The sequence below is a fragment of the Leucoraja erinacea genome, chromosome 43 (genome assembly GCF_028641065.1).
Source record: "Leucoraja erinacea ecotype New England chromosome 43, Leri_hhj_1, whole genome shotgun sequence".
Lineage (NCBI taxonomy): Eukaryota > Metazoa > Chordata > Chondrichthyes > Rajiformes > Rajidae > Leucoraja > Leucoraja erinaceus.
This window is the reverse complement of record NC_073419.1, coordinates 1,004,383-1,027,003: the sequence shown is the minus strand read 5'-3', so window position 1 is coordinate 1,027,003 and position 22,621 is coordinate 1,004,383. Positions and strand designations below refer to the sequence as shown.

Genomic DNA, 22,621 nt, shown 5'->3' with positions numbered 1-22,621 from the left:
GACACAATATATTTTTTTTTAAATGCTCTTTTTGAAAACGAGGTCCTATGAAATATGCTAACATTTATCACAAGTAATTTGTAATTTGCTTGTTAAAATACCAAACGCAAATACCAAATCCATGGGGCGCCGGAGGAGGAAGATGGCAGCCCTGCCGACAGTCTGTTCGTTTTTTTCATCCTTTTTGTTATTTTTAGCATTAGTTTAAAGTTTGTTTTAATGTTCTTCTGGGGAAATCGGGGGAATCTTACCTTCCCGGAGATGTGATCAAGTTTCGGATCACATTCTCCGGGCTCTGCGGCCCACCATCGATAGAGCTGGAAGCCGCCTCGGACTGTCGTGAGCCCTATCGCGGTAAGCGGATCCCTTGCCTGGGATCACTCCCACTGCAGGCTCACAGTCTCGGGAGAGGCTAGTCGGGAGCTCCAACGCCGCAGAAGGTTCAACCGGCCCCGACGCGAGGTTTGATCGCCCGGCACATGGGAGCTGACAGGGTAGGGGAGCTGAACGCCTCGACGCAGAGGGCCCGAACGCCTCCGGCTACGGGAGTCAAGACCGTCCCGTCAACGGGGGGCTCGAGACCTCTGGTCAAGGAAGAACAACAAGTGAAGGACTTTGAACTTTATTTTGGTCTTCCATCAAAGTGAGGAATGTGTAGGGGTCACTGTGATGGATGTTTATGTTAAAATGTGTTTTCTGAGTCTGTTGCTTTTTTAAATTGTATGACTGACCTGGCCAGTGAATTTCACTACACCAATTGGTATATGTGACAATAAATGAAGTAATGAACCCAATTCGCAAGAAGTGAAAAAGGTTTCAGTTCAATTAATTAATTCAAGCACAATTCATCTCCGCATTCTGAAGATAACAGTATAATATATACTTATGCATAAGGTTCAGTACATACAAGATTAACCAAAATATCACTGAAGATTAACTACCCGAGTGCAAGATATGGATTTGATGGATAAGATCAACATGACCTCTGCAATTTGAAAATAAACTTGCATTTCAAATATAGAAATGCCAAAACAAGCATAGCTGATTCAAATGAACACAATGATGGAGTGACATTGAAGGAAACAGGACTTTTGACGGCATCATTCTGTTCAGAAAAAGTACAAGCTGCAACTTAAATTCGCAAACAGAAACACACTACTTAATCTGCCAAAACATCACGACAAGCGCTACCAAGCTTTATTCTTCACGGTTCTCAGAAAAGAGGGGTTGTATCAAGCACAATACAGGAACCTCTTCCAGGGCAGAAGAAACAAAAATAAAAACAAAAGTTTGAAGGAGTGGGAGTTGGCTACTCAGTCCCTCAAGCCTGCATTGCCTTTCAGTCCGATGGCCTCAGATCCTCTTCTGTACATATTGGTATGCTCAGTGAAAAGCTTGGTTTTCATGCTATCCAGTCAAATCAACAAAACACGAGCACAATCAAGTCCTTCACCTGCACAGCAGGTTGTACAAAGGGAAAAATATTTCAATGCTTGGAGTGTCCAAGCCTTATGACATTACAGCTAAAGAGAAAAATATCCATGGTGTACAATGAGGTAGGTTGGAGCAACACCTTGGCCATCTCTGCTGGCATTTATTTAAAAAATCTAAGCCATTGGGTCCTGGCGATTCGCCAATTTTCAGCCCAGTGAGCTGCTCCAATACTTCATCCATTGATTAGCATTTCTACAAGATCCACTCAGTTATTTCAAATCTTATGTTAGAGATATTTGCAGATTCTTCCAGTGAAGATGGCTGTGTATAATTCATTTAAAACTTTGTTTCCCCTTATTCATTTACCAGCCTCATTTCCTAACAGTTTCACTTTCTTTAACTGCCATTGCCAATTGAGACACGCATAGAAACGTGTACAGTTTTGATATTATGTACAAAGTTGATCTCAAATCAATTTACTCCTTTTTGAGGTTTTAATCGTTCGTTGCTAAATCCCTGAACCCTCCCAGCTCTCCAGCCTACCACCAGTTCTTGCCAATTTGTATGCCCTACTTTTCAGTTTAACATAACCCGTGGTATCGTTTGTTACCCACAGGTTGTGTGTCTTTCTCATGGAATCCCCCTTTGTCATGGACAAGATGCTTGAACATCTCCCGTTATTCAGCTATAGATTTTGACATTGTCCGAGTCCATCTTACACAGCTCCACCTTTACACCATCAATTAAACATTCAAAACAAACAATGAAAAACTGTACTTGCGCTTGGCAGAAACAATAACTCAGCCTAATTTGATCAATAGGAATAAAGCCCAAGAAGATAGAGAATATAAAGTCAATAAAAGAAGACAGGGTATCAGATCAGGTATCGAGGGTTATGGGGAGAAGGCAGGAGAATAGGGTTAAGAGGGAAAGATGGATCAGCCATGATTGAATGATGGGCCAAATGACCTAATTCAGCTCAAGATTCAAGAGAGTTTATTATCATGTGTCCCAGATAGAACAATGAAATTCTTGCTTTGCTTCAGCACAACAGAATATTATAGGCATAAATAAATACAGAACAGATCAGTGTGTCCATATACCATTGAATAGTGCAATAGGCTATTAAAGTTCAGATTTTTGTTTGAGTTGAGTTTAATAGTCTGATGGCTGTGGGGAATAAGCTGTTCCTGAACCTTGATGTTGCTCGCATCATTTATGAAATTACAATGAAAATCTCAAAAGCAAAATGTTTCACAACAGATCAGAATTGAACAAACAGGGCAAGAAAATATATCCTTGGAGATGTAAATCGTATATTAACATCAGCAAGCGAACAAAAGACTTCTACAATCTGCTGCTCAGTTACATTTACACAAAAATCTCTCAAAACAGAATTTCTTAACAAGCACCGAACAACTATACTGAAAGAATTGAAAATTGTTAAGACACTCAAAATGCAAATATATTTTCAGCTCATTTGTGAGAGAACAAGTGTTTAAGTTTTTATTTACTCACATTTCTGGACTCTTGGACTTATTTTTTCCGTTGAAGAATTCAGGTAAGGCACGGCGTTCTATCTCATGAATGCTACAAAAGGAGGAAATCCCATTGTTTACCTAATCTCCACATTGAATATATCTGCTGCAACTAAACACATGGCCTGAAAAAAGGCATTTCCCATTTTTCCTCAAAGGGCATAAACCCGTAGCAGAAAATTGTTGATAATTGTACCTTGAAATGACAGCGTTTTCTTCCCTGTTGACCCTTAACTTACATTGTTTTTTTTTTTAAATTGTACCTTAAAATAACACATTTTACTTGCTTGTCACTTAGTTTACAGAAAATGTTATAATCATACCTTAAAATGACACCAAATCCTTGCTTATTTACACTTACGTCATATTGAAAACATGTTATATTACACCAACACCCCTAGTTCCTTGCTTGTTTACTCTAATTAGAGAGAAGTATCAAATTATGCAGGAAACATTTGATATTTTTTTGATAATTATACCTTGAAATGACACCATTTCTTTGCTGGTTTTCGCTTAAACACGTTCCAGATGTTGGGGGAATCCAGAACCAGGGGCCACAGTTTAAGAATTAAGGGTGGCCCATTTAGAATGGAGATGAGGAAAAACGTTTTCACCCAGAGAGTTGTGAATCTGTGGAATTCTTTGCCTCAGAAAGCAGGAGGCCAATTCTCTGTATACTTCCAAGAGAGAGTTAGATAGAGCTCTTCAAGATAGCGGAGTCAGGAGATATGACGAGAAGGTAAGAACGGGGTACTGATTGTGGATGATCAGCCATGATCACATTGACGGCCCAACCCTGCACCTATTATCTATTGAATCAGGTTAAAAAAAAAAGAACATTGTGGTGTCTATGACATACAGAAACTTGAATGCAGTGCAAGTGTTCTGTACGTGTACATGACTCTGTGCTCCCTGCCCCAAATCCGGTACGGTAGGCCTGGGGGAACAGAGGAAAAACGCTACTCTACACGAGCGGAGCTGAGCGCTGGCCGTAGAGATGCGCATGCAAAGACGGTCGGCCTGCACCCACGAACACGCTCTCCGCTAAATTCCAATCCGCGGATTTCCACACACTCAACCATCGGGGCAGAGGCTCACTGTCTCGCAGAAAGCCATTTATAGTGGAGATTTCGTTTTTATTTACCGAACTGGACACCAATTTTTTAAGTATCTATGTATCTTCGGTATAAACCAGCATCTGCAGTTCCTTACCTAAACATATGTCAGTGTTCTTCATTTTAATCATATGAAGTATTAAGAATCCTTCAAGCCCTTCTTTCAGTGATGCGACCCAACTCTAAATCGTCAATGAATGAGTGATATTTTAGAAATGTTTTGCTGTCATGTTGCCCACTTGAGGCTGAAAGTGAAAATACTCACTGGTAGAAAAAGACAAAGTGCTACCGTAACTCAGCGGGTCGGGCAGCAACTATGGAGAACTTGGACAGGTTCTTCTCCAGTGATGCCACCTGACCCACTGAGTTAGTCCATTACATGGCATCCTTTTTTAAGAGCTAGTCAAGAAATGCAGTTTCACAACTCAAAGTAATGCATTCACTGCCAGACCTCAAAGCTTATGAAGGATAAATGCAGTAGTGCTCAACAAGATGCACTGCTGGCAGTCAGGTTGCTAGCACCTGTTTGTTGGAAATGGGGAGAAAAAGAGGAATTAAAAGTACAACGAAAAAAGAGGAGGAATAGTGGAAAGTGTAGCAGAAGTAATATGGATCAGGTGTAGGCAGAGGAGATTTGTTTCAACTAGCATTGCATTGGGCATGGACATCCTGGGCCAAAGGGTCAGTTCCTGTCCTGTTCTATGTTCCAGTGTAAACAAAACAGGGGATATGTAAAATGGCACTCATGCAAAAATGGCGGGAGTTAACCAAACCAATTACTGAATCAGAACTATGAAGGATCTGTCTTTAGTCTGTGGAATGCTGCAGGAGGCCTATGTGACGTCACAGAAAATGGCCTGTCCCACTTGAGCGTCATTTATGCGTCATGACGCACGCAAGGCGTGCATTACGTGCGCATGGTGCGTAGTGACGTAGGCAGTGACGCGCGGCGCCCCAGGATTTTGCGATTCACAAAATCTTTGCGCGCTACCTGCCCGGCGCGCAAATGACGCCAAATGGGACAGGCCCTTATGACAGTGTCCAAATTAAAGACATCATTTAGCCCCATAATGGACAGCTTAATAGACCCATAAATGCAACGGCAGATGAATGTGTCATAAATTTAACAAATCAATGACTAATACTAGATAACCATAGTTGTGCAAAACCGGTCACTAGTACAACCAGTCTTTCCTCGAAGATCATAGTTGCTGAGGTTAGTCAATAGACAATAAGTGCAAGAGTAGGCCATTCAGCCCTTCGAGCCAGCACCGCCATTCAATGTGATCATGGCTGATCATCCCCAATCAGTACCCCGTTCCTGCCTTCTCCCCATATCTTTAAGAGCCCTATCTAGCTCTCTCTTGAAAGTATCCAGAGAACTACCCTTCACCGCCCTGAGGCAGAGAATTCCACACTCACAACTCAGTGAAAAAGTGTTTCCTCGTCTCCGTTTTAAGTGTTGCATGTAAGAGCCCGGTGGATACTGGGAATGGTTGCAAGTGAAAGAAAGAAAGACGGACCAAGCGGAAGTGAAAAACATGAAAAATGAATAGAATATTTATTCTTACCTGTTGTAGTCAAACCATGCTGAGTAGCTAGGAATGATAATGTGATGCGTCTGTTCAGTGACATTATCCTCTGCTTGGTCCACAGGATGCAAGTGATCTGGTTTAGTACTGGCATTGTCCTCTTCTTCCTAATGTTGAATAACAAATAACTATTTTTAGCATAATCATCTTAAATTGATGCAATTTCCCAATTTTTGCAACAGCTGAAGTGCTCGCAATTTCATTCTATGAAAGGAAGTGCATCAACAATGCTCGTTTTTGTACAAGGTGGCCCAAGGTCCGAATCCTATTGGCAGATCAGACCACGACCAGGAAGAACCTCAGATTACAGGGTCAAGAAGGGTTCCGACCCAAAACGTCACCTATTTGTTTTCTCCAGAGACGCTGCCTGACCCACTGAGTTACTCCAGCATTTTGCATCCAACTTCAAAAAGCGCTGCTTATTGGACAAGGTGCCATTAGGTGGATGCTGAAAAACTCAGCTTTCTGCAGAGTGACAAATTCTTCTCGTTTCCCATCAAACACACAACTTTGACTAGCATTATCAAAAACTGATTAAGCATACCTCAACTGCTTGTAGGGCATGGATTTGCACTTTGGAGTACAGGCATCAGAGAGTCATCGCTAAGCGATTCATTTTGTTCTTCATTTACTTTGGGACCGGGATTAAAACCAAGCACAGCAGCAGCTGCGACAGACCAGGCAGCAACTAAAGCCATGGAGGAAAATAGCACATGCTTTCTGCATTAGAAAATTGAAGACGCCAGTCATCAACTTCGGGAAGCAGGGTGGAGGACACTCCCTAGTCTGTACTAGTGATGCTGAAGTGAAGATGGTCAAGTGCTTCAGGTTCTTAAAGCATAAACAACATCAACAACATGTCCCGATCCAAAGCATCCCATCCAGATGCATCACAGCTTGGGTGTGACAACTGCTCCGCCCAAGACCACAAGAAACTGCAGAGAGTTGAGACCTCAGCCAGACAATTATGCAAACCAGACCCCCTCCCCCCTCAATCTGCACTTCACTATACCTTGGGAAAGCAGCCAGTGTCATGAAGGACACGTCTTAACCCGATCATTCTCTGTGCTCCATTCCTTGCAGCCAGGAAATACATGAGCTTGGAAGTACCTACCACCAAGAACAGCTCCTGATCTGACTCTAGAATGGGCCTCTCGTGTGCAGTGGGTGAATCCCTGATCTTCCAATCAATTCGTGAGGCCCTTGCACTATTTTTTTTAACCTGCACTCTCTCTTTAGCCATCTATTCTGCACAGAGAATGGAGCAGCTGGGCTTGTACACTCTGGAGTTTAGAAGGATGAGATGGGATCTCATTGAAACATATAAGATAGTTAAGGACTTGGGACACGCTAGAGGCAGGAAACATGTTCCCGATGTTGGGGGAGTCCAGAACCAGGGGCTACAGTTTAAGAATAAGGAGTAAGCCATTTAGAACGGAGATGAGGAAACATTTTTTCTCACAGAGTGGCGAGACTGTGGAATTCTCTGCCTCAGAGGGCGGTGGAGGCAGATTCTCTGGATGCTTTCAAGAGAGCTAGATAGGGCTCTTAAAAGTAGTGGAGTCGGTGGATATGGGGAGAAGGCAGGAACGGGGTACTGATTGGGGATGATCAGCCATGATCACATTGAATGGCAGTGCTGGCTCGAAGGGCCGAATGGCCTACTCCTGCATCTATTGTCTATTCACCTTCCCCTTTGCACTGCCTCATGTTCACACAAGGTATGATTTGCCTGGATAGCACTCAAAACCAAGTTTTTTTTAACTGTATCTCATTACATGCGACAATAATACCAATGATGTCAGTCGATCACTGTGGTTCTGATTGATTCATGTAACCTATAGGTAGCTGTTCATTTTGCGAACAGGGTTGAGGGGAGATCTCAGACAGAATTTTGCAATGCCTTAACAGGAAACTGATCAATATTGGTGTATAGAATTACAATTCACAAGGCAGTTAGAACTGTCGAGACAATCTGACCATTTACATTTTATGGATATTCAAGGGACATCAAATTAACCATTGGTCCTGCAGGCGAAATACAAGATGCCATTTACATATTTCCCTTCTGCCATCCTGTAAGCCCGGAAACAGGCGATCAAAATTTTACAATACGATACCACTTCATTTATGCCAGGACGGAAATTGGTCTGCCAACAGTCATAAAACAGAACAAGATCCATGGAACACGAAATTAAAGTGACAATAGACAATAGGTGCAGGAGTAGGCCATTTGGTCCTTTGAGCCAGCACCGCCATTCAATGTGATCATGGCTGATCAACCCCAATCTGTACCCCGTTCCTGCCTTCTCCCCATATCCCCTGACTCTGCTATCTTTAAGAGCCTTATCTCTTGGGAATATCCAGAGAACCAGCCTTCACCGCCCGCTGAGGCAGAGAATTCCACAGACTCAACACTCTCTGTGAGAAAAAGTGTTTCCTCGTCTCCGTTCTACATGACGAGTGGATAGTCCCGGGGGGGGGGGTAAGACAGTCTACCCCACGTCAGAGGTGGGAGGAGTTGTACAGTTTAATACCCACAAGGTAAAATGATCTCCTGTGGGTTTCTGTGTTCATCTTGGTGGAATCAGCTTTACAATTGCTTCACAAGACTGGGAATATCAACCACCAATAAGTAGCATGCATGAGACAAGCACAAATGCTACCATCACAGAACACAGAAAAACAGTTATTTTTGTGCCTGGGGGGAAAAGAAAACAGTTGTTGCCATAGCTACAATTTTCACATCACTATTGGCTGACCAAAATGAGCTTTGTGTTTATTACCTTCCCTCCTGCAGATGACGGCTCATCTTCTTGCTCATCTGCAACAACACAATTTCAAGAGGGATTTTAACTCGTGCAACCAAGAGAAACAGATGCAGGCAGCGTTCTTAATCAACAAGTGTTTGATATGACCAAGAATGATCGATTCAACCACACCAGCAAGTTTCATTATAATACAAAGGCATAGTGACGCAGCGGCTGAGCTGCTGCCTTACAGCGCCAGAGAGAATGGCAGGAGAATGGGGTCAAGAGGGAGAGATAGATCAGCCATGATCGTATGGCGGAGTAGACGATAGGCTGAATGGCCTAATTATTTTCCTATGACTTATGAACTTATCCCGGTTCGATCCTGACTGTGGGTGACGTCTCTACAGAATTTGTGCGTTCTCCATGTGGCCACATAGATTGTCCTTGGGTGCCCCAGTTATCTCCCAGTCCAAAAACGTACAGGTTTGTAGGTCATTTGGCTTCAGAAAAATAATAAATGATTCCTAGTGTGTAGGATAGTGCTGGTATACGGTGTGATCACGCGTTGTCGTGGACTCGTTTCCGCGCTGTCTCTCCAAAGTTAAATTTTGTACACGTCGGAAATATATATTAGATCACTCTATATGGTAATCATACATTCATGGTATTGGAATAAGACCATAAGACAAAGAGGTAGAAGTAGGCTTCTCAGCCCTTTGAGTCTTCTCCGCCATTCAATCAAGGCTGATCTATTTCCCCTCTCAACCCCATTCTCCTGCCTTCTCCCCATAACCCCCGACACCCTTACTGATCAAGACACTATCTCTGCCTTAAAAATACCCAATGTCTTGGCCTCCTCAGCCGTTTGTGACAATGTATTTGACAGATTCACCACCATCTGGCTAAATTTCATCATCATCTTCTTTTTGAGGATACATCCTTTTATTGTGAGGCTGTGCCCTCTGGTTCCAGACTCTCCCATTACTGGAATCATTCTTCCCATGCCCACTATCGATACCATTCATTATTTGGTAGATTTTAATGAGTCAGTCATCGTCGTCCCCCCTGCACCCCCTCATTTAGTTTAGTTTAGAGATACAGCGCGGAAACAGGCCCTTCAGTCCGCACCGACCAGCGATCCCCGCACATTAACACTATCCTACACATACTAGGGACAATTTTTACATCTACCTAGCCAATTAACCTACAAATCTGTACGTCTTTGGAGTGCGGGAGGAAACCGAAGATCTCGGAGAAAACCCTCGCAGGTCACGGGGAGAACGTACAAACTCTGTACAGACAACACCCGTAGTCGGGATCGAACGCAGGTCTCTGGCCCTGTAAGGCAGCAACTCCCCCGCGGCGTCACCGTGACCGCCCGCAAATGAATGGCATCTTGCGACACAAACCCATTATTAAAACTGGAAATAGGACCAAAACAGGTTGTTCAGCAACCAAGAACAGACAAATCACATGTCAATTCTAAAAATAAAAAAAGGTGAAGAGCAAAGGTCTCAGATCCAAGCAATTACTCTCCTAGGCAACCCGCTCTTGCCACCCCACACAGCCCGGGACTTTTTCTGCAGAGCCTTCACATAGGAAAATAAATCCAAGTTGTGCCTTTTTTGTTAGGTGTAGAATGCAGTACGCGTTTCCACAAAAGTTTAATACGGCATGTAAAAAAATAGGAGCTGGCTTCAAACCAAACCAATCATATTTGATTCAGTTACACCTCGTGCTTTGGCTCACAATCCCTGTACCTATTAATAATACCAACAAGGTTAACAGGGAAAGACAAAACCAATTTAAAAGTAGAAAATATTCTCTGCAGTGAATTTCATACTAGAATCTACAAGTTGAAATCTCCCCACTAGGAAACTAAACACAATTGACTGTGTGAATTGAAAACTGAGGAAAAAGGAACAACGCTGTTAAAAAGATCACTGTTGTTGTTCATGGGAATCACCAATTACACCCAAACTGAACTACAACCATTTTAACTACATGACAAATAAGGCACTTATGCAGGACGCCCAATCCAACCACCCACACCCTACCAGCTTCCGTTGCATTCCCACAACCAAAGGACCACTCCTCTCTTCATTAGAGTAAAATAGCTCTAGACTAAAAACTTCCTTCACTAATGAAACCTCAATAAGAGAACATTCAAGCAGTTCAGGGAGATGAAGGTCTAGGTACATGGCCAGCCAAGGTTATATTTTAGTTACAAAGGATACTGGACGAAGATGATCAAGGATCAGTTCCTTCCCCCCTCCCCTCCCCCACACACAGGAAAATGGGTAAAAGTGAAGGTTGGTTTGGGAAGGATATCAAGACACAGGTCTGCAAACAATCAACAACCTAACACTAGAACTAATTAAAATACTAGAATGACATGAAATAGAATTAATGCATTGTAATTATTTAGATTAAGCTGGAGCAGAACAGCCAGATTTTGCAACATCTTCCCCCGAGCCACCAGACTCTTGAATTCCGTGTAATTCCGCGGCAGCGGCGACCAGAACTCGGAGCTGGGGCACGTTCCGGCTGCAGCGGCCACTCGACCCGACCGCGGGCCCAGTGGAACGACAGCGGCAGCGGCCTTGGCGCAGAGGGAGAATAAGAAGGGATGAGACAAAGACTTTTGCCTTCCATCACAGTGAGGAGGTGCCTGGTGAACTCACTGTGGTGGATGTTAATTTGTGTTTATTGTGTGTTTTGTCATTTTTACTATATGTAGGACTGCAAGGCAACAACATTTCGTTCAGACCGCAAGGTCTGAATGACAATAAAGGCTACTTGTTACTTGTTAATGTGCCACCACTATTATCTATTTAATCTTTTTTATCAATTTGATCCTTTTGTTATTTTTATGTTGCACGGTGAGCCAGATGCAACGGAATTTTGTTCAGACTTGCCTTTATTGGTGTATTTATGAATGACAATCAAGTTTTTGATTGAATGAATGATTGATTGATTAGTGAAAACAAAAAGGCTTTTGGCATATTGACCTACATCAGTCAGAGTATTGTATAGAAGTTGGGAGGTCATGTTGCAGTTGTACAAGACGTTGGTGAGACCGCATATAGAGTATTGTGCTTAGCTCTCTGGGCACCATGTCATAGGAAAGATATTGTCACGCTTGAAAGGGTTCAGAGAGGATTTACGAGGATGTTGCAAGGACTCGAGGGTCTAAGCTATAGGGAGAGGTTGAGTAGGCTGGGTCTCTATTCCTTGGCATGCAGGAAGATGAGGGGTGATCTTACAGAGGAGTATAAAAATGAGGGGAATAGATCGGGTAGATGCACAGAATCTCTCGCCCAGAGTTGGAGAATAGAGGACCAGAGGACATAGGTTCAAGGTGAAGGGGAAAAGATTTAATAGGAATCTGAGGGGTAACTTTTTCCCCACGAAGGGTGGTGGATGTATGGAACAAGCTGCCAGAGGAGGTAGTTGAGTCTGGGACTATCCTAACATTGAAGGAAACAGTTGGACAGGTACATGGATAGGACAAATTTGGAGGGATATGGTCCAAATGCAGGCAGGTGGGACCAGTGTTGCTGGGACATGTTGGCCGGTGTGGGCAAGTTGGGCCGAAGGGCTTGTTTCCACACTGTATCACTCTGATTTTATAAATACCAGAAATGTATCAAATGTCAAAAAGAATGTTCACACAGAACAGCATTTACAGCAAATGAGTGTGCAGCTTAAAACACTGGTACATGTAGTGCACAGCGTGCGGCAAAATGGCTTTCTATATCTTGTATAGAATTGCTGAAGTCTTCAATCATTTTTTTTTTTTTTTTTTTAAAACAGTGCAAGGGTCCTGGCCCAAAACATCACCTATCCATGTTCTCCAGAGATGCTGCCAGATCAGCCGAGTTACTCCAGCACCGTGTCATATTTTGCTCAATAAATCGGCTGTGTATTTTAATATGGTTAATATTAAATGATCTATCAAAAGGAAATAAAAAGTTTTTATTTAAAGTATTGGATTAGTGAAATTGGGTGCCTGATGATGGACATGGTCTCAGTGGATCAAACGAATTGCCTCGGCTATGCTTCTTCTATTGAGGCAACAAGGTGAAATCCATTGTCTAGACAAAGGAAAATGGTGGGGAGTGAATAAGCAAGAGCAGTCCTGGGCAAAGATGACAAACACAGGAGAGAGTTAGCAAGGGGAAACAGCAGAGTAACAAGTACAATAAATCTGGAGGTGGCAAGCTAATGAACCAGATAAAGATAATTGAAGGCATAGATAAATAAAAACGTTGCATATACAAGAATGATTATTACATGCACTCTGGGAACTCCAATTAGGAGCCGAAAACAAACAATATCAAGACTTAAACGTATCTTCACAAACTGCAAGCCTCCCCTTGCGCTCATTGAAATAATGAGTTTTTACCACAAATGTCATGTTTCCAAAATTATACTGGCTAAATCCTGCTGTCATCGCTGACATTTTAATATTTCAGAAAATCATCAAGCAGTGAAGAAATGAGAAAAGAAGACTCACCACTGTCTGCGTGAAAAATGTTTTTCTCATCTCGGTCCTAAAGGATTTCCCCTTTATCCTTAAACTGTGACCCCTTGTTCTGGACTTCCCCAACATCGGGAACAATCTTCCTACATCTAGCCTGTCCAACCCCCTAAGAATTTTGTAAGTTTCTATAAGATCCCCCCTCAATCTTCTAAATTCTAGCGAGTACAAGCCAAGTCTATCCAGTCTTTCTTCATATGAATGTCCTGACACCCCAGGAATCAGTCTGGTGAACCTTCTCCGTACTCCCTCTATGGCAAGAATGTCCTTCCTCAGATTTGGAGACCAAAACTGTACACAATACTCCAGGTGTGGTCTCACCAAGACCCTGTACAACTGCAGTAGAACCTCCCGGCTCCTATACTCAATTCCTTTTGCTACGAATGCTAACATACCATTCGCTTTCTTCACTGCCCATTGAGACAGCATCACCACTAGTGATCGAGTGCAGTCCAATTGCATTAACTACATTCCTGCATTTAAAAGGGTTAGCATAAAAGGGTTTGCCTCGCACCAAATGAAAAGCAAGAGGGATAGACATAACAACTATACATTACCTAAATCTGCGATTGTACCTCCTTTTACAGGTGTGTGCTCGCTGTCCTTCTTGGTGTTCACTAGTAAAGAAAGGGATTATAGTAACCGTTAATAACATATCAAAACAGAACAGATTTATTCTGAAAGCATAAGGTCTGATTTCTGGGCTAATTTCCAAGTCATTCACAATCCACAAATTGTCAACATTCATGAAAAGGTCCCAATAAAAACTAACTGTGTCCATCAATACGAGTAGAAGTAGGCTAGTCAGCATGGAGTTTGTGAAGCAAAATGTTTCAAAACTGCACCCGCAACAATACTATTTGGCCTATTGCCATTGGACCAGCTTATTGCCATCAAAATCTATATCCAATGTTATAATTGTCACACTCCACGAGGATTTAATGCCATAACACATTTCTTTGCTTCCAGATTCGTATTCAGGAACAGTTATTCAATTCATAAAACTATGCTATCATGTACAATTAATTGCATGGATGTACAGAGGGATCTTGGGGCCCAAGTCCCAAAATCCCTGAAAGTGGCAGCACATCGAAGGGCCGAATGGCCTACTCCTGCACCTATTGTCACATGTAGATGGAGGGGTACAGCCAGCAAATGGTATGCCTGTTTTCATAGTCGGGGCATTGGATATAAGAGTCAGCATGTCATGATGCAGCTTTATAGGCTGTTTTTGGAGTACTGTTTGCAATTGTTTTTCATTTACACAGAGGGTGGTGGGTGCCTGGAACATGCTGCCTGGGCTGGTGGTTTGGACAGATACAATTGTGGCATATAAAAGACTTTATGATTGGCACATAGATATGGAGAGATATGGATTATGTGCAGGCATACAAGAGATGGTCTTGGCATCATGTTTAGCACAGACATTGTGGCAGAAGGGAGTGTTCTTGTGCTGGATTTGTTCTATAAAACAATTATGCGTCAACCAAGCATAACATTCACTATTTTTCCATAAACTCCAACCCATCCAATCTTGGGTTTCAATTACTTTCATCAAGACCCAGAGCAGGGCCTTACATCGCCCGGCGCGGCATTAACGGCCACCGGGGGCTTTAACATCGGGAGAAGAATGGAAAACAGGGGAGAGGCAAGACTTTGCCTTCCATCACAGTGAGGAGGAGATTCACTGTGATGGATGTTTGTGCAAATTGTGTGTCTTGGGTTTTTTTTTCTTGTTGGATAACAGCAGAAACCAAATTTCATTTGAACTTCATTTGAGGTTCAAATGACAATAAACGGTATTGTATTGGGTATTAAAATGTTCTTTCAATAAATGTTATACATATTGCTCCACTTTCACATCTCAAAAAAGATGGAAGGAATTAAAGCTAAAAGAACCAAAGTCACTAATTATGTTTTTAAATGAAACAAGGCAATGTGCACGGTGAATAAAAAATCTCATAGGTAGAGATGAAAAAAATCAATGAAAACCTCCAACATGTAAACACATATTGCAACACAAATTTGGCAAGAACCAGCAACAACAGAATGAAGGAATGATAGCATCACTTCTTTACCATTTTTTGGTAAAATAACTTCTTCCACGTTGGGTACAGGTGTAGGATCCTCCATGTCTTTTGTTAGGTCTTCCTGCTCCTCTTCATCTCTCTGCCCTCTTCTCTTCAGGTACGGGGTCGACTGCCTGCAGGCAACGAAAATTCATGAAACCCGGCGCTCAATTTGTTTCGACACATTGCAGCACCAGCACCACATCAAGCATTGATGGCCTGATGCAAAATCTTCAGCTTCATCATTTTCTTTCAATAGATGGTGTTAAGAGGGAAAGATAGATCAGCCATGATTGAATGTTGGAGTAGACTTGATGGGCTGAATGGCCTAATTCTGCTCCCATCACTTGTGAATTGACATTTCCCAGCATGCCAATAAGCTATCTAGTCTATTGAAACACAAGACCACCGATGCTGGAACCTAGTAAAAGCATCTATAGAAGGAACTATGCGCATTGAACAGTGCCTGTATAGGTTGTGTTGAACAAAACCTGCATGGAGTTCATTGAACTTGCTTCATCAATCAGTTCCTATGAATACCTTAAACACTTTGATCATTCATTAACTCACCAAACCCGAGCGAATTCACCCCCAATTTCTATAATCTATTCAAAATTAAATTATCGTGTCAGCGTAATGGCACAGCTGGTAGACCAGCTGCCTCATGATGGCAGTGACCTGGGTTTGATCCTGACCTTTGGTGCTGCTTGTACGTTCTCCCTGGTCGTGTGGGTTTCCACCGGGTACTCTGGGTTACCACATCCCAAAGACATGCAAGTTTGTAGGTTGTCTGGACTCTATAAACCTACAGGAACGGGGTACTGATTGGGGATGATCAGCCATGATCACAGTGAATGGCGGTGCTGGCTCGAAGGGCCGAATGGCCTACACCTGCACCTATTGTCTATTGACAAACGCAGCAATAAACTAAACGAGACTTTTGAATGCAAAAATAAATGCTCATTTACCTCTGCTCACGTTTGACACAGTTTTTGTCTACTCAAAATGCAAGGACATGTTGGCATGCAAAAATGCACAATTAACCTGTCATTTCTGGCACTTATAAAGGTAGATAAAAGTGCTGGAGAAACTCAGCGGGTGCAGCAGCATCTATGGAACGAAGGAAATAGGCAACGTTTCGGGCCGAAACCCTTCTTCAGACTGATGTGGGGTGGGGGGGCGGGGAGAAGAAAGGAGAAAGGAAGAGGAGGAGCCCGAGGGCTGAGGAAGAGCTGAGAAAGGGAGGAGACAGCAAGGGCTACCGGAAATTGGAGAATTCAATGTTTATGCCGCTAGGGTGCAGACTGCCCAAGCGGAATACGAGGTGCTGCTCCTCCAATTACCGGTGGTGCTCACTCTGGCCATGGGAGGAGGCCCAGAACAGAGGTCGGATTCTGAATGGGAGGGGAAGTTGAAGTGCTGAGCCACCGGGAGATCAGGTTGGTTAATGCGAACTGAGCGGAGGTGTTCGGCGAAACGATCACCAAACACTTATGAACATGGTTACACCTAGATGCCAACACTGATTACTGCAGGATTCTACTCCACTCATGTGGCAATTTCAGCACCCGGCCATTACCCCAACATCCCATTCATGATCGTCTATAGGCACAATGCTTAAATTAACCCCAAAGATATAATTCAGCCAAATTCCTCAGCGCTTAAATCAAATGCCTTGTATTCATCAGTGCAAGAGATATGCTGAGGGAAAGCCCTCCAGACAATTATTTTGGGTCATATCAGACCTATTTTTTTTAAATTTAAATGTCAAAACAAGTCTGGTGCTCTCTCACTGTCATTTAAAGAAAAATACATTAAAATGACCAAGACACTGCAGCCTCACTGGAAGACTAATGAAGAACAATCACACAAACAGCAACCCTTCAACCTGTGGCTAAAGCCATTCACACAAACTAAGAAATTAAATTAAGCTGCTAAACATAAGCCATTAAGCTCATATTTAGTCAGCGTTGCCTCTGAGAACTATAGCCCGAAATAATCAACTAAATCTATTTGCTCAATTCGTACTCCAAAACCATCCATTCAAATAGGTTTAAGCAGGCATACTTTTTGTCAAGTATTCACCCCAATTTCCTTTCAATGGGAAATATAGAATATTTACAAAGGTGGCACAGTGGTGCAGCAGTAGAGTTGCTGTCTCACAGCACCAGAGACCCGGGTTCAATCCCGACTACGGGTGCAGTCTGTACAGAGTTTGTACCCCAGGGTTTCCCCCCCAGATGCTCCGGTTTCCTCCCACACTCCAAAGACGTACAGGTTTGTAGGTTAATTAGCTTCAGTCAAAATTGTAAATTGACCCTAGTGCAAGTAGGATAGCGTTAGTGTTCAGGGAAATCGTTGGTCAGCTTGAACGGTGGGCCGAAGGACCTGTTTCCGTGCTGTATCTCTAAAACTATTTTTTTTTTTAAATTTATATAAAGATTTTGCCTCAAATAACATATTATTCACCAGCAAATTTTCAAAGTGGAACATCTGTATATTGCTCATTGAGGTCTTCGATTTTGAGACAAAGGTGAATATCAGCGTCCTGCAAATATTAATAAATTCTACACAAGTCTTCCTGCAGATTCTTGGCCCTGATAGCTTGTTTTGCATTGCTTCTGGATCACGTGGATTAATAAATTTAAGACAATAACACACTAACTCCAATACACAAGAACAATAGTAGATCACTAATAGGATACAATTTTGTTTTACTGCTCTGTAACTGTCAGCCCCAACATGACGCCCATGATTAACGTACTTAAAGGAAAGTTTGACTTACCCTTTCTTTCCGCTCTTCTTCCGGGATTCAGTCGGCGTTGGGATTGGAGAAGGGGAACGGGATCGCTTCCTCTTCTTCGACCCTGCTGCTGATTTTCTATCCTTCCTATCTGGTGTACGGGATGCCTAGTTGGAAACATTTAAACATGCTGGTTGTGAAAAATACTCATCGTACAATGCTGTATTAGGAAAGGCTTAGAAGCATATGGGCCAAATGTGGGCAGATGGGACTAGTGTAAAAGGGACACCTCGGTTGACATGGGCAAGTTGGGCCAAAGGGCCTGTTTCTGTGCTGAATGACTGACATCAATCGCAGGCAGGTTCGTTAGGATCAGATGGACAGAAAAAAGAATAGCGGGGCAGCATGGTGGCGCAGCGGTAGAGACCTGGGTTCGATCCTGACTATGGGTGCTGTCTGTGCGGAGTTTGTACGTTCTCCCTGTGACCACATGGGTTTTCTACATGTGCTTGGGTTTCCTCCCACTCCAAAGGCATGCAGGTTTGTAGGTTAATTGCCATCTGTAAATTGTCCCAAAGGGCCCTTTTCCACAATGTATCAAACTAAAGATTCAAATGTCATGCTACGGTCGTTCCTCACAAAGTTCACAGCCCATTTTCATTTTCGGTATCCTCAAGAAACTTACTGGTGGATTAGTTACAGATGAGCTTATGCTACATTAGGTCCCACAGGAGACAAGGAACTGCCAAAGCTAGAACCTTGAGCCAAGCACAAAGTGCTGAAGGGCTCAGTCTGAAGAAGGGTCCCGATCCTTTACCAACTCCCTATTGGTGGGTCAGGCAGCATCTCTGGAGAAAAGTAACAGTGAACGTGTCCGAGAGAGTCCCAAACCGAAATGTCACCCGTTCCTTTACTCCAGAGATGCAGAGTTACTCCAGCATTTTGTGCCAACCTTCAGTATAAACCAGCATCTGCAGTTCCTTCCTACACCACTAGTGGGCCACGTATATTATTTGACATTTCAAATTAATCATCTTAGAATCTGGTGACAAATGTTAAGCAAGGAGTCCTTTTGTCGGAACATTTTAAACATTTCTCAATATTTCAAATTAATATAATTCACTGAACCTCATCTTTACATAACTCCCGCTTAATTGTTTTAGACAAGGGTTTATTAATTCTGACCACCAAAAATCTGAAAAGGGCATTTTATTTTATTGACAATAAAATAAACCTAAATAAATGGAGGCATATTGTTCAAATTAACAATGGATTATATAAGAAAGTACTGCTGAAAGTGCCGAGGACAAACAAAATGTACAACAAAGACAAATTGCTAGAATAACAGTGTCTCTGACAGCATCTCTAGAGACTGATTGAGAGAAGTTATACCATGCTGAGATTTCGCTGTGGAACAGCAAAATAGAGTTGGGAAACTGCAGATGCTGGTTTATACAACAAAAAGACAAAGTGCTGGAGTGACTCAGCAGGTCAGGCAGCATCCTTGGAGATTGATTTAGATAAGAAATTCAGAAAGAGCCCAAATTTGTAGTTTAAAAAAAAAGGAAAAAAAGAGATTTTTTTTCCAGCATCTTTCATGATCCCAGGAAGATCACATATTAGTTTTGAATAGTAATAGGTCAACCGCCGATTTTCCGGCAACTCCTTTAATCTGGACAAAATTACAAGAGCATGTCTGAAATCCCTCTCCTGGAAGTCCCCCCCGAAATGCAGCGCCCAAGCCGAGTGAGACGGCCCCCTATGGCTGGGGCTCTGGAACTGCAGCCCGGCCAATACACTCCCAAAACTGACTTCAGTCTAAATTTCCTGGCCAGTATCTTGGCCTCTGTTGCTCCTGCAAAACATATAATCCAGCAAGGTTCAGGAACCCTCATAACACAAGAAGTCATTGAAATGTTTGGATAGACTGCAGTCCCACAAATACACAAACAATTTTACTACTTTTAAGTGGGATAATACATGTTGGCCAGTACACTGGCAGAACTTCCTTTCTCCTTTGGCAATTTTACCCTGAACCTTGGACATGGAAGATGACACCTTAGTGGAAACTATCATCCAAATCAACAGGCAGAAGGTTTGCTGTTGGCAGGCTTGACCAAACTCTAGTTCTATACAGACACAAAATGCTGGAACAACTCAGCAGGACAGGCAACATCACTCGAGAGAAGGAATGGGTGACATTTCAGGTTGAAATCCTTCTTCAGAATTTCTAGTTCTATAAACTTCTGCTATAAGATGGTGCCCAAGCCAGCGTGCGGATCTTAGAAGTGGATCTGCAATCACACGTTACAATCACTCCACTCATTCAAACTGCGGATAGCTTGATTGCAATCATGTATAGTTCTTCTGCTGTCTGGATAGCTCGCTACAAAAAGCTTTCCACTATACCTCAGTTCACGCGACAATAATAATGAACTAATGCTTGTTTTTGAAGGGATGAGGTTCTTGTTTTCTTGCTCAACAATGCACAACAAAAGACTCAATTCCTCAGAAGAGATGCCTCCATCAATCCTCAGATTAAAGAAATGCAAAACAAGCCAATTTCAGAAAAGGTTAACAGAAATAGCATTTGACAAGGGAGCAGTGCGAGCTTAAGGCACAATAGTGAAAATAATCAGGAAAACAAGGATCAGCAGCATAATTACATTCAATGCTTCATGATTTTCACCAGACTAAGCAGGCTGGCGAATTGTGGAGCACATTAAACCCAGTTGACAGTGTAATATTCAAAAAACACAAAACAAAAAACTAAGAGGACAAAGTTATATAGGAAGACACAAACCAGCTGTATCAAGAGAGTTCATAGCTCCAACTAGTTTTTGGGGAGAAACAGGAACGGTGTAATGCTCATCCACAAAAAATGCCAAGTACATATGCCACATTGACAAAGCTACTTGCCCCTGCATAGATGAAGTCCGCAAAATGCCCTGTCAAATAAGTCATTGTTTTGCTCAGAAACATGACAGTAAAAGCAAGGTCTTAGCTGTATTCAAGAGAATTGAAAGATATAGCTCTTATCCGGGCTAACAGACACTTGTCGGATTTCGGACATTTTCGGAGAAGATTTTTTTAGCTGCCTCCTCCCCGGAGACCGGGGTTAGTCAAGTTTGGAGGGATTTTATGTGGTGGTGGTGGTGGTGTAGGGGTGAAGGGGGAAACTTTAAGCTAGGAACTGGTCGGCGTACTCCATGCTCCGTCCGGCCGCGGGCGGCTCCGGTTGTAGCTCCGACCCCGGCAACCACCCAACTAAAAGTTAAATAGGACGTTCCGAGAATTCGGGAGTACACGTCGCGAGCAATGCCTTATGCGGCAAGCTCTCAGCGCTGTGACGTCGCGGATTTGGGCGGTCGCTGGAGTTTTGGAGCCGCGCAGCCAGGGGTAGCCTCGGAGCTTGCCCTTGAAAGCCCCCAGCTCCGCGGCTCTTTCCACGACGCTCCGCGAATGTTGGAAGAAGGCGGCCACAGCGCTCCGGAGCTTGCCGCACGGCGACCCGGTAAGGCATTGCTCGCGACGCCGCCGACTCCCGACATTCTCGGAGCTGGGACGTAAATGCCGCGCTGGATTTGGAGCGCCTCGCAGCCAATAGAGTTGCGGGGTTGGAGCTGTGCCACAGCGCTCGGAGCTTCTGCACAGCGACCCGGTAAGTCATTGACCGCTCCTTACCAGTTAAGAATTAAAGTTTACCCCCTTCACCCCCCATTCACATAAAAGCCCTCCAAACTAACTGACTAACATTTAAGCAATGATTTACAGATGTTTAAGCGTCTCCCGGTCTCCAGGGAGGAGGCAGCCGCTACAGTAGTACAGACCTGGGTTGACCGTGGGTCATTTTGGGTCAAGTTTGGCGCCAAACGCGAGCTTTGGTGCGCAGACGACATCTGGAAAAAATGGCCGGTTTTCGGAGCTTTTCGGTTTCTGGAACACCGGATAAAAGGTTGTGCACCTGTAGTATTTTTTTTAATTTTGTCAGTCTGCAAAGAATGTTTATTAAATGAACACAATTAAATGTTAAACTAATCTGCTGAAGATAGAGATAAAATGCTGGAGGTGACTCAGCAGGACAGGCAGCATCTATGGAGAGAAGGAACGGGTGACGTTTCAGGTCCAGACTCTTCAGGCAGAGTGTTAGGGGAGAGGAAGTCTAGATATATGGAAGGGTAAGGTGTGAAAATTACAGTTATTCTCATCCTAGGTATTAATAACTGAAAGGAAATAAAGATACAGGAGGAAAGACTAACCATTTTGCCCAAGACTGACACAAAACAATAAATGTTATCAGCAGGAACTTAGTTAATCTTTGCTTTTTAAAATATACTACTAGCACCACGATATTTTGGCCACACAATAGCCCAATTCAAAAAGTATAATATCCAACTTGACTGATAAAAGACTGCAGCAAAAAAACATTTAAGCTACAATGCAACCGCTGAAAACCTAATTTTAATATGAATAGTCTGTCCTCATTCCTGGCATTCAAGGCCGTTCTCAGGAAAAACCCGAGCCTTTCCACTCTTGCTCCATTTGTTTTTTTTCAATATTAAAAAATATTATTTTACAAATACAGTCATACTCTACCTCTTCTGTTACTGTCCTGATAGGAATGTGTTGTCGGTAGCTGACAGGTTTTTTGTTTTCGTCAACCTCATAATCCTCTTCATTCATCCACTCATTGAAAACATCAGTGTCCAGGATCCATTTGGCATGCACCTGAACAGATCAGCAAAAGGTTAGAATAGATTGAAAATCCACCCAGGATAAAACAGTGGAGTTTTCACAATGCTCCAAACAAACATGCTGATGGGTCCAATAGCGT

The 22,621-nt window shown here is 42.9% G+C and overlaps 1 protein-coding gene across 4 annotated transcripts in view; it reads right to left on the bottom strand.

Annotated features, from left to right (window-relative positions):
- The window catches only part of smarcc1a (SWI/SNF related, matrix associated, actin dependent regulator of chromatin, subfamily c, member 1a), an 89,118-nt gene that overhangs the window by 41,515 nt on the left and 24,982 nt on the right, over nt 1-22,621 (bottom strand). For all 4 annotated transcript variants that reach the window (XM_055664701.1, XM_055664699.1, XM_055664700.1 and 1 more), the window contains exons 9-15: nt 22,384-22,515; nt 17,830-17,954; nt 15,054-15,178; nt 13,533-13,592; nt 8,466-8,503; nt 5,659-5,786; nt 2,953-3,024 (exon numbers count right to left, since the gene is read on the bottom strand). In XM_055664701.1, coding sequence (XP_055520676.1) covers nt 2,953-3,024; nt 5,659-5,786; nt 8,466-8,503; nt 13,533-13,592; nt 15,054-15,178; nt 17,830-17,954; nt 22,384-22,515 — 680 coding nt within the window. The remainder of the gene's footprint in view (nt 1-2,952; nt 3,025-5,658; nt 5,787-8,465; nt 8,504-13,532; nt 13,593-15,053; nt 15,179-17,829; nt 17,955-22,383; nt 22,516-22,621) is intronic.